This window comes from Salmo trutta, chromosome 37, assembly GCF_901001165.1.
Source record: "Salmo trutta chromosome 37, fSalTru1.1, whole genome shotgun sequence".
Taxonomy (NCBI): domain Eukaryota; kingdom Metazoa; phylum Chordata; class Actinopteri; order Salmoniformes; family Salmonidae; genus Salmo; species Salmo trutta.
The window spans coordinates 3,050,830-3,063,562 of NC_042993.1; the positions used below are offsets into that span (position 1 = coordinate 3,050,830).

The 12,733-nt window shown below is 44.9% G+C and overlaps 1 protein-coding gene across 1 annotated transcript in view; it reads right to left on the reverse strand.

Annotated features, from left to right (window-relative positions):
• LOC115177060 (rap guanine nucleotide exchange factor 5-like) overlaps positions 1 to 6,293 on the reverse strand; it is a 37,758-nt gene extending 31,465 nt beyond the window's left edge. Inside the window, exon 1 of the mRNA XM_029737528.1 lies at positions 5,841 to 6,293. Coding sequence (XP_029593388.1) covers positions 5,841 to 6,038 — 198 coding nt within the window. The 5' untranslated portion in view covers positions 6,039 to 6,293. The remainder of the gene's footprint in view (positions 1 to 5,840) is intronic.
• Positions 6,294 to 12,733: the final 6,440 nt, after the last annotated feature.

Below are 12,733 nucleotides of genomic sequence, written 5' to 3' on the forward strand. Positions count from 1 at the left end.
CAGTAGAGTCACGTTCATTGTGGTGAATTATGACAGGCAGGGCTACAGTAACCAACCCTGCTCCAGGCTGCGTCCCAAATGGATCCCTATATAGTGACCAACAGTACTTTGACCAGGGTCCATAGAGCTCTGGTCAATTGTAATGCACTATATAGGGAAAAAGGTGCAGTTTGGGACTCATCCCCAGTGTTTTGGAGAAAAGGTCAGGGACCTGCTGCATTGAAATCCACCCTGAAACCAACTCAATGTCTTTGCATGGTGGGGAGACTGAGGGGCCAGCCCACGGTGGGGCCAGCCAGGGGCCTGTGGAACTTACGTCAGCTCTTCCTGCCATTGTTGCTGTGCCGTTCTGCTGCACAGATAGACACAGCTGGCCAGGCAGGAAGGGAAGAACTGAGGCCATCATGGACTCAGCGCTCCAGGGTGGTTCTAGGTACAGACCTAGGATCAGCTTCCCTCCTGCAGTCCTGACCTTAACCATTAGTGGGCAAAATGCTACATTTTCCTGAGATCAGCATCTAGGGGCAACTTCACCCTACACCGAGCTAGCCAATCAGGACACCACCTCCTCTCAAGCGTTCCAATAGGCTGTTGGATTTTGACACAAAATTGAGTGAGCGCTCTTAACCACCCAATAACACTGATAAAGCATAGATTGGATTCAGATAACGGTATTGACGTCATGGTGGTTATAAGTATACGGTTGTTAGGAACAAAATGAATCTCATTTGTTTTTAACAGGTTAATAAGGCAGTCACAGTAGCTAGCTAGAGGTTTGTCAATCATTGCCATATAGCTCTTATAGTAGGTGTATTCCAAGGTAACTGAATGGAGTGTTACGTAGGACTTAATAATACTCCCCTCACAGATCCTTCTAGTTCTCAGAATAACAAGTGAGTGGGCAGGCAGTAGGCTTGGTTCACTAGGGCAGGGTTCTCAAACTCTGTTCCTGGAGATGCCCTCCTGGAGGTTTTCACTCTAACCCTGTTCCTGGAGAGATACCCTCCTGGAGGTTTTCACTCCAACCCTGTTCCTGGAGGTTTTCACTCCAACCCTGTTCCTGGAGGGATCCTCCTGGCAGAGGCATTACCGGATATGAACCATCCAATAATACCAGATGACAAGTTAAGATCATTTGGATGAATGGTTGGCTCTAGAGGGAGTGGTGCTTATAGAGGGAGTGGTGCTCTAGAGGGAGTGGTGCTTATAGAGGGAGTGGTGCTTATAGAGGGAGGGATGCTTATAGAGGGAGTGGTGCTCTAGAGGGAATGCTCTAGAGGGAGTGGTGCTCTAGAGGGAGTGGTGCTCTAGAGGGAGTGGTGCTTATAGAGGGAGTGGTGCTCTAGAGGGAGTGGTGCTTATAGAGGGAGTGGTGCTTATAGAGGGAGGGATGCTTATAGAGGGAGGGATGCTTATAGAGGGAGTGGTGCTCTAGAGGGAGTGGTGCTTATAGAGGGAGTGGTGCTCTAGAGGGAGTGGTGCTCTGGAGGGAGTGGTGCTCTAGGGGGAGTGGTGCTCTAGAGGGAGTGGTGCTTATAGAGGGAGTGGTGCTCTAGAGGGAGTGGTGCTCTAGAGGGAGTGGTGCTATAGAAGGAGTGGTGCTCTAGGGGGAGTGGTGCTCTAGAGGGAGTGATGCTTATAGAGGGAGTGGTGCTCTAGAGGGAGTGGTGCTCTAGAGGGAGTGGTGCTCTAGAGGGAGTGGTGCTTATAGAGGGAGTGGTGCTCTAGAGGGAGTGATGCTTATAGAGGGAGTGGTGCTCTAGAGGGAGGGGTGCTTATAGAGGGAGTGGTGCTTATAGAGGGAGTGGTGCTCTAGAGGGAGTGGTGCTCTAGGGGGAGTGGTGCTCTAGAGGGAGTGGTGCTTATAGAGGGAGTGGTGCTCTAGAGGGAGTGGTGCTCTAGAGAGTGGTGCTCTAGAAGGAGTGGTGCTCTAGGGGGAGTGGTGCTCTAGAAGGGGTGATCTAGAGGGAGTGGTGCTTATAGAGGGAGTGGTGCTTATAGAGGGAGTGGTGCTCTAGAGGGAATGGTGCTCTAGAGGGAGTGGTGCTTATAGAGGGAGTGGTGCTCTAGAGGGAATGGTGCTTATAGAGGGAGTGGTGCTTATAGAGGGAGTGGTGCTTCTAGAGGGAGTGGTGCTTATAGAGGGAGTGATGTTTATAGAGTGAGTGGTGCTCTAGAGAGAGTGGTGTTTATAGAGGGAGTGGTGCTCTAGAGGGAGTGGTGCTCTAGGGGGAGTGGTGCTTATAGAGGGAGTGGTGCTTATAGAGGGAGTGGTGCTCTAGAAAGGGTGATCTAGAGAGTGGTGCTCTAGAGAGGGTGATCTAGAGGGAGTGGTGCTCTAGAGGGAGTGGTGCTTATAGAGGGAGTGGTGCTTATAGAGGGAGTGGTGCTCTAGAGGGAGTGGTGCTTATAGAGGGAGTGGTGCTTATAGAGGGAGGGATGCTTATAGAGGGAGTGGTGCTCTAGAGGGAATGCTCTAGAGGGAGTGGTGCTCTAGAAGGAGTGGTGCTCTAGAGGGAGTGGTGCTTATAGAGGGAGTGGTGCTTATAGAGGGAGTGGTGCTTATAGAAGGAGTGGTGCTTATAGAGGGAGGGATGCTTATAGAGGGAGTGGTGCTCTAGAGGGAGTGGTGCTTATAGAGGGAGTGGTGCTCTAGAGGGAGTGATGCTTATAGAGGGAGTGGTGCTCTAGAGAGTGGTGCTTATAGAGGGAGAGGTGATCTAGAGGGAGAGGTGATCTAGAGGGAGTGGTGCTCTAGAGGGAGTGGTGCTTATAGAGGGAGTGTTGCTCTAGAGGGAGTGATGCTTATAGAGGGAGTGGTGCTCTAGAGAGAGTGGTGCTTATACAGGGAGTGGTGATCTAGAGGGAGTGGTGCTCTAGAGGGAGTGGTGCTCTAGAGGGAGTGGTGCTTATAGAGGGAGAGGTGATCTAGAGGGAGTGGTGCTCTAGAGAGATTGGTGCTCTAGAGAGATTGGTGCTCTAGAGAGATTGGTGCTCTAGAGGGAGTGGTGCTCTAGAGGGAGTGGTGCTCTAGAGAGATTGGTGCTCTAGAGAGATTGGTGCTCTAGAGAGATTGGTGCTCTAGAGGGAGTGGTGCTCTAGAGGGAGTGGTGCTCTAGAGAGATTGGTGCTCTAGAGAGATTGGTGCTCTAGAGGGAGTGGTGCTCTAGAGGGAGTGGTGCTTATAAGCATTATGAATCAACACACAGTACAGCATACACTCATGCAACACACACATGCAACACACATACATATACAAGCACACTCACGGTACTGTACAGGAACTGTATGCCCCAGAGTCAGACATCTAATGTATCTAATGTAATGGGACTGTGTGTTAGAGAATGTCAGACATCTAATGTATCTAATGTAGTGGGACTGTGTGTTAGAGAATGTCAGACATCTAATGTATCTAATGTAGTGGGACTGTGTGTTAGAGAATGTCAGACATCTAATGTATCTAATGTAGTGGGACTGTGTGTTAGAGAATGTCAGACATCTAATGTATCTAATGTAGTGGGACTGTGTGTTAGAGAATGTCAGACATCTAATGTATCTAATGTAGTGGGACTGTGTGTTAGAGAATGTCAGACATCTAATGTATCTAATGTAGTGGGACTGTGTGTTAGAGAATGTCAGACATCTAATGTATCTAATGTAATGGGACTGTGTGTTAGAGAATGTCAGACATCTAATGTATCTAATGTAGTGGGACTGTGTGTTAGAGAATGTCAGACATCTAATGTATCTAATGTAGTGGGACTGTGTGTTAGAGAATGTCAGACATCTAATGTATCTAATGTAGTGGGACTGTGTGTTAGAGAATGTCAGACATGGTATCTAATGTAGTGGGACTGTGTGTGTTAGAGAATAGTATGCTAATTGGGATAGATACAATTAGAATACAAGATAAGAGTATCATTTGAATTAGAGACTTATTGATACACCCACTCAGTATCAGGCAGCTGATACTGTACTGATAAAATAATGCTTTGTGCAATTTAGCGTGAGATAAACTGGGACTATGTTTCTTCATTAAGATAGTGCTTTCATCTACTACATTATTGAATTACAGTAGTAACAAAGCCAATAGTCACAACTTCTGTATGAGGAATACCCACTCTCCAAAACATTTTGTCCCCACATGCTTTTACTTTCATTCATATGAAATAGATGCAGTGACTAAATGACTTGTTGAATGATGTACATGTGTCATCTCAGGACGGCTCACAATCATAAAACAGACACGTTTGTGTATTGTTCAAACTGATAACTAGTTTTGCTACAGTACCCACATCCCTTTTCCTTCCCCCTCGTTCAGTCATACGGAACACTCTTAGAGAAAAAGCTGCTAAATAGAACCATGCAGGGTTCTTCGGCTTGTCCCCATATGGGAACCTTTTTTAGTGATGGGTAGAATCCTCTATGAAGGGTTCTTCTTAGAACTGTTTATGAAGGGTTTTTCAGAGAACCCTTTTATCTTTGGACGGTTCTTCCTAGGATCCTCTATAAATGGTTTAACCAGACAATTGTATTATTTTTGACAATACATAACATATATCATAAGGCCTTTATTTGAGGGCCTAGTTATATCCTAACACTGTGGTGTTAGGATCATTCCTACTGGAACCCAGCCAGTGTTAGGATATCCAACATTGTTAATCACCTGCAACCTGTATTCAAAATGACTGCCAGGATAGGGAAGATTGAATACTGAGGTTACCTCATTCATCTAAACTGGAACAACCATCTCAGTAACGGGTGCAATAAATCCAACAGAAAGGATATGTTATTTATCAATGTGTAGCATAAAGTTAATCCAAATTAATAAATGTACATGCAAAACAAAGATATTACAGTAAAACCAAACATCTGAAAATCTCCCTGCAATAGAGCTGGGAAATATTATATCTGGTTCTATGTAAAACCCTACTTGCCTTCCAAAGAACCCTTTCTTCCAAAAACAGTTCTTAGGATGTTAAAGGTTCTAGGTAGAACCCTTTGCCTTACAAAGAACACTGGTTTTCCAAAAGGGTTCTTCTGATCAAAACGGTTCTTGGTAGAACCCTATCCCTCCGCAAAGAACCCTTTTGGAACCCTTTTTTCTAAGAGTGTAGTGTTTTAGTGTCTGGTGATTTCTCTAGACTAACTCTGTCACAGTGTTTGAGTGTCTGGTGATTTCTCTAGACTAACTCTGTCACAGTGTTTGAGTGTCTGGTGATTTCTCTAGACTAACTCTGTCACAGTGTTTGAGTGTCTGGTGATTTCTCTAGACTAACTCTGTCACAGTGTTTGAGTGTCTGGTGATTTCTCTAGACTAACTCTGTCACAGTGTTTGAGTGTCTGGTGATTTCTCTAGACTAACTCTGTCACAGTGTTTGAGTGTCTGGTGATTTCTCTAGACTAACTCTGTCACAGTGTTTGAGTGTCTGGTGATTTCTCTAGACTAACTCTGTCACAGTGTTTGAGTGTCTGGTGATTTCTCTAGACTAACTCTGTCACAGTGTTTGAGTGTCTGGTGATTTCTCTAGACTAACTCTGTCACAGTGTTTGAGTGTCTGGTGATTTCTCTAGACTAACTCTGTCACAGGGTTTGAGTGTGTGATGATTTCTCTAGACTAACTCTGTCACAGTGTTTGAGTGTCTGGTGATTTCTCTAGACTAACTCTGCCACAGTGTTTGAGCGTGTGATGATTTCTCTAGACTAACTCTGCCACAGTGTTTGAGCGTGTGATGATTTCTCTAGACTAACTCTGTCACAGTGTTTGAGAGTGTGATGATTTCTCCAGCTCTGTCACAGTGTTAATATTCTGTGAATGCAGCGTGATGTTGTCTCTCACCTCTGCTGTTCTCTCCGGGGCGGCCTTGCTGCTGTTGTTGTGGTTCTGGAGGAAGCGGCATCCGTCCTTGGCCAGTCTCTGGACCATATCCAAACGGGACAGGTCCTCCTTGTCGTGCAAGGCACACACACCCCCACCCCCCGGCTGCAGCACCGGGGACACAGAGAACATGTACTTCAGTCCACAGTCCCACGACATTATTATAGAGTAGAACCAGCACGGTGTACTCCTCTCCTCCTCTCTCACAGTGTACTCCAAAGGTGTGTGTGAGGGGGATGGGCCGGGCAACCTTGAGTGTGTTTAGTTGTCTGGCTGTTTGTCTGTGAGTGCAGGTGAGTTACGGCCTCCTCTCACTGAGCTAAAGCAGATCCCTGTAGAAGCACCAACAACAGCTCCGGCTGGCTCTCTGGTTGGCCTGCAGATGCAGAAATAGAGGGATTGAGAGGGCTATGAAGCAAGGACTCCAGGTGCCTCTGTTCTATATGACTAGATCCAGAGGGAGAGAGAGACTGACTGCTACTCCCTCCTTCCCTTCCCTTTCACTGCTGGGGAAGGAGGAAGGGAGGGGAGAGAGGGAGGGAAAGAGAGAGGGAGGGGAGGAAAGGAAGGAAGAGAGGGAGGGAGGGAGGGAGAGAGGGCGAGAGAGAGAGGGGGAGAGAGGGGATCAGGAAACATCTGGTAAAGCACTCAAGACCAGCCCCTGCAGAGGAAGTTCCACTATCTCTACCTTCCCCTGTCCATGCTGGCTGAGGTGGGCTGGGCCTGGGTGGGTGAACACTGGGGGTGTGGTAGACAGGGGGAGGTGGGGGGGGGGGTTGGACCCCCTGAGAGAACACAGAGGTAAACACAGTGGAAGAATCTGGGTTCACTTTCCAACAATGACCGACACAACAAGATATTTTAGTTGTTAGATATGTTCAGAAGAACATTCAGTGCTGCTGTCACAGGGTGGTCTGTCACAGAGTGGTCTGTCACAGGTTGGTCTGCTGTTGTGCTCGTCCTCTCCTTGCTCCGTTCTGTACTTTCTGTTATTGAATAGGTGGGCCAGACTGAAGAGTTGGGTCTAAGGGACATTGAAAGTCCTTTACACACCCTAGCTCCTACAGAACCCCATCGGGATGCATGTGATGATGGCTGGGTAGGTCTCATTTGTAAATAGATTAAAAAAAATATTGCCTTAGAATCTCTACAGGATCCTCCACTTTTTTTCAAATTTTCGCCTAAAATTACATACCCAAATCCAACTGCCTGTAGCTCAGACCCTGAAGCAAGGATATGCATATTCGTGGTACCATTTGAAAGGAAACCCTTTGAAGTTTGTGGAAATGTGAAAGGGATGTAGGAGAATATAACACAATAGATCTGCTAAAAAAATAATACAAAGAAAAAAACCAACCGTTCTTTTTGTATTTTTTGTACCATCATCTTTGAAATGCATAATGTATTATTCCAGCCCAGGTGCAATTTAGAATTTGGCCACTAGATGGTAGCAGTGTATGCGCAATGTTTTAGGCTGATCCAATGAACCATTGCATTTCTGTTCAACATTTTTTATCAAGACTGCCCAAATGTGCCTAATTTGTTTATTAATAACTTTTGATGTTCAAAATTAGGCACTCTCCTCAAACAATAGCATGGTATTCCTTCACTGTAATAGCTACTGTAAATTGGACACTGCAGTTAGATTAACAAGAATTTAAGCTTTCTGCCAATATCGAATATGTCTATGTCCTGAGAAATGTTCTTGTTACTTACAACCTCATGCTAATCGCATTAGTCTATGTTAGCTCAACCGTCCCGTGGAAGGGACACCGATCCCGAAGAAGATGTGTCACTTCTTTAGTGCCCACATAATAATCATATAAGCCAATTACAATATCACTCACACTCTATGACATACAGATGTAGGATATTAATTTGATCACTCTGTTGCAGGAGAACTAAACATATAGTGTATTTGAGGTTAAAAAAAGCTTCTTTCACTTGATTTTCCCTTACGAAAAATGTATCAACCCCTACAAAAATGTTAATTCATTATAATCCACATAATAATTCACATTTTCTGTTGCTGCAGGATTCTTTTCCTGCTGTAGCAAACTGGCTCAAATTAAGATCCTTCATCTGTACTGCTGCTATGTGGAATATTTTGATAAGGAAACTATGCAAAAAAATAAATAGGAAATCCTATTTCTCCAGAATTACATTTCCTCTTTAATGCACTTTGTCCAATTAAACATGTATTTTCTGGGCAGAAATTATAGTCATACAATGAATGACCTTTGTGACCTTCTCCTCTCTAATCCACTTAATAATAATAGTTGATAATGTTTACATCCCAAAGGGCTCCATATTTCCTATGTAGTGCACTACTTTTGACCAGAGCACATAGGTCTATGGTTAAAAGAAGTGTACTATATCGGAAACAGGGTGCCATTTGGGACGAAGGTAACGTCTGCTGAAGAAAGCCAGGGCTTTAACTACCGTACATTATGCATTTACCACTATGGTCTATATATCATTTGACCCCTCTTCCTCTTATTATAGAAAACCTCTCAACCCTGTCTCAAACGATGTACTTACACATTTTGTATGATGAACGGAAACACATATCAAGTCAATGAGGTCATGAATCTAAACAACCAAGCCTTGACATTATAGATGTCATGCATTGAGCTACGGTAGTGTATTGATATCTCTGCCTCTGTTGGCTGTGCTACACAACCTAGGGTGTGTATTAAACAAACAATTCTCTGGTACCAGTACAGTCTATTCCTGGTCTGAATAGCTGACCACCACCACCCACCGACTGTACAGTACCAGACAAAAGGGAGATGTGGGTCCAGTCACCTGGGCAATGCCAGGTGCGCTCTCATTCCTAATGTGAACAAACCAAAGCATAGACCACATCAGAGAGATTCCCCCTCGAGTCTTCTTAGCCTCCTTGGCTCTCTACCATCCACTCAGTCCAAAAGATGTAGCTGTTGACAATGCCCTATCCCAGCTGTTGGTGGGTATGTACTATACAGGGAACAGGGTGCCATTTGGGACACAGTCATGGTCTTTCTTGTGTTGAACTGCAAATCTCTCCAGAGATGTTTGATCGGGTTCCAGTCCGGGCTCTGCCTCGGTCACTCAAGGACATTCAGAGACTTGTCACGAAGCCACTCCTGCCTTGTCTTGGCTGTGTGCATAGGGTCGTTGTCCTGTTGGAAGGTGAACCTTCGCCCCAGTCTGAGGTCCTGGGCACCCTGGAGCAAGTTTTCATCAAAGAGCTCTCTGTACTTTGCTCCGTTCATCTTTCCCTCGATCCTAGTCTCCCAGTCCCTGCCGCTGAAAAACATCCCCACATCATGGTACTGCCACCACCATGCTTCATCATAGGGATGGTGTCAGGTTTCCTCCAGACATGATGCTTGGCATTCAGGCCAAAGAGTTCAATCTTGTTTTCATCAGACCAGAAAATCTTGTTTCTATTGGTCTAAGAGTCTTTTGGTGTCTTTTGGCAAAATCCAAGCGTGCTGTCATGTGCTTTTTATTGAGGAGTGGCTTCTGTCTGGCCACACTACCATAAAGGCCTGATTGGTGGAGTGCTGCAGGGATGGTTGTCCTTCTGGAAAGTTCTCCCATCTCCACAGAGGAACTCTGGAGCTCTGTCAGAGTGACCATCGGGTTCTTGGTCACCTCCCTGACCAATTCCCTTCTCCCCAGGTTGCTCAGTTTGGCCGGTCAGCCAGCTCTAGGAAGAGTCTTGGTGATTCAAACTTCTTCCATGTATCAAAGATGGAGGCCACTGTGTTCTTGGGGACCTTCAATGCTGCAGAAATGTTTTGGTACCCTTCCCCAGATCTGTGCCTCGACACAATCCTGTCTTAGAGCTCTACGGACAATTCCTTCGACCTCATGGCTTGATTTTTGCTCTGACATGCACTGTCCACTGTGGGACCTTATATAGACAGGTGTGTGCCTTTCCAAATCATGTCCAATCAATTGAATTCATCACAGGTGGACTCCCATCAAGTTGTAAAAACTTCTCAGGGATGATCAATGGAAACAGGATGCACCTGAGTTCAGTATCGAGTCTCATAGCAAAGGGTCTGAATACTTATGAAAATAAGAAATTGTAGTTTTTTTACTTTCAATACGTTTGCAAAAATGTCTAAAAAACTATTTTTGCTTCGTCATTATGGGGTATTGTGTGTAGATTGATGAATGAATATTTTTATAATAAGGCTGTAAGGTAACAAAACGTGGAAAAAGTCTGAATACTTTCCAAATTAACTGTACATAGGACATTTGAAAACCAAAAGTGACAGGACAGATGATAGTTTGATCGTAGCAGGAACAGAGAAACACGTGCTCCTCGGTAGTGTGGTAGGATATATGGACATATTTCCCTTTTTAAAAGACCGTGACATTTCTTAATAAACTTCATTTGAATGTCCTTGGTTACTGCTCCTATTACCAGACATTATATAATTATATAGGGCTCTATTCAATCCGCATCGCGGGACTTCAGCTTTAGAGCGTGAATGAAATTGAAAGGCAACGCTCACACTTTTTAGCGGAGGCTGCATTCAGGTTAAACGGAAATTCAATAGTCAATAGGAAATTACCTTAACGTTTTCTATTGCGGAATCCTTAATCCTTCAGCTTTATGATTGAATAGAGCCCCTAGTCTCAGATTCATGGACATGTCAAATCAGATATTAACTGCTCAAATTAAGGTTGTCTGGAGCCCTATGTAATTACATATAGACTGACGCGCACATATGTGCTAGAGCAGGCTAAAACAAGGACATTAATTCTCAGTATGATATGTGCTAGAGCAGGCTAAAACAAGGACATTCATTCTCAGTATGAACGCTTTATCTATCGCTCTAATATTTTCTTTTACCCTGTCAGCAATGTGCTGCTTGACTGGGTCTTAGCAAAACCCTTCAACTGTACAGGAAAAAAAACTGCTGATGCACACAAAAGCTAAATGAGAAATACCCCTCTTCTCTTCTCTGGTCTCCAGTATCGGAAGGGGTATCCTCCCTGTATCCTCCACCATGTGAGCTTCAGTTGAGTTCCATGAGGACATGTTCCTTTTCGTTCTTCCAAAGCCACGAGGAATTGGCAGGTGTCCTCCCATCCTTCTCTTTGAGAATCCATAACTGGCCATTTCTACTACATTTATAGCCTGCGTCTCAAATTGTACCCTATTCCCTATGTAGTGCACTACTTTTGATCAGGGTCCATAGTGCTATGTATATGGAGTAGGGTGCCATTTGGGACGCACACATAGATAGACTACACAGCACATTCATCTCTTCTCTTATTTCTCGTGTTTATTAAAAAAATGTATACTGTATATTCTTTGTTAGTTATACTATTTGGATTTTGAATACTGCAGGACTTGCAAGTTAAGCATTCCCTGAACTGGTGCTTGTGACAAATAAAAACTTGAAACATTCATCTATCTGTTTTTTACTGGAGGAACAAAACAAGGACTTCAACGCTAGAGCCTTGGTTTAAAGTCTCCTTCTTAACCAGACAGATCAGCTAGTCTTTAGAAGGGCTGTCCCTCAGCGGTTATGGGCTGAGGAGGAACGTCAGCTGCACAATGAATACAAATGCATCTGATACATCCTCTTCCTCCAGCTGGGAAGGCAGATACGCTGTCACCACAGTCAGGCCGGAGTAACCAAGGGGAATGGAAGGGGAACGGGGGTGTTTAGGTATCCTCAAGCAGCAGACACCTGTCATAACTCCTACATCCCCATAGGTATTGGCTTGCTCTTGTGGCCCTTTATGCCAAAGGTGATGGTGTGTGTCGGGTTGGCTGCATCACCGGTTGCTGAGAGTAACAAATGGCTGTTGTCATAAGCAGATACATTGCTAAAATCCCATAAAATGACAACATTACTAAAGCAGAGGATAACATCTGATGCATGCTAAGTGTACTGGTCTCACTATGAGTCAAGAAAGGTGTGTTTACCACAGTTTTGACAAGGCATTATGTTATTACGTAATTCATATTATTTGTGACAAAAACAAGTGGGTTTATGTGAATTAAACTGTTAAGGGCTCTCTGAGTCTCTCAGCAAGATCTAGTGCTATGGGAAACACTACCCACCTGATAGTTTGTCTGAGGAAACACTACCCACCTGATAGTTTGTCTGAGGAAACACTACCCACCTGATAGTTTGTCTGAGGAAACACTACCCACCTGATAGTTTGTCTGAGGAAACACTACCCACCTGATAGTTTGTCTGAGGAAACACTACCCACCCGATAGTTTGTCTGAGGAAACACTACCCACCCGATAGTTTGTCTGAGGAAACACTACCCACCCGATAGTTTGTCTGAGGAAACACTACCCACCCGATAGTTTGTCTGAGGAAACACTACCCACCCGATAGTTTGTCTGAGGAAACACTACCCACCCGATAGTTTGTCTGAGGAAACACTACCCACCTGATAGTTTGTCTGAGGAAACACTACCCACCCGATAGTTTGTCTGAGGAAACACTACCCACCTGATAGTTTGTCTGAGGAAACACTACCCACCCGATAGTGTGTCTGAGGAAACACTACCCACCCGATAGTTTGTCTGAGGAAACACTACCCACCCGATAGTTTGTCTGAGGAAACACTACCCACCCGATAGTGTCTGAGGAAACACTACCCACCAGATAGTTTGTCTGAGGAAACACTACCCACCCGATAGTTTGTCTGAGGAAACACTACCCACCTGATAGTTTGTCTGAGGAAACACTACCCACCCGATAGTTTGTCTGAGGAAACACTACCCACCCGATAGTTTGTCTGAGGAAACACTACCCACCCGATAGTTTGTCTGAGGAAACACTACCCACCCAGTAGTTTGTTTGGCTGAATGTCCTTTGGGT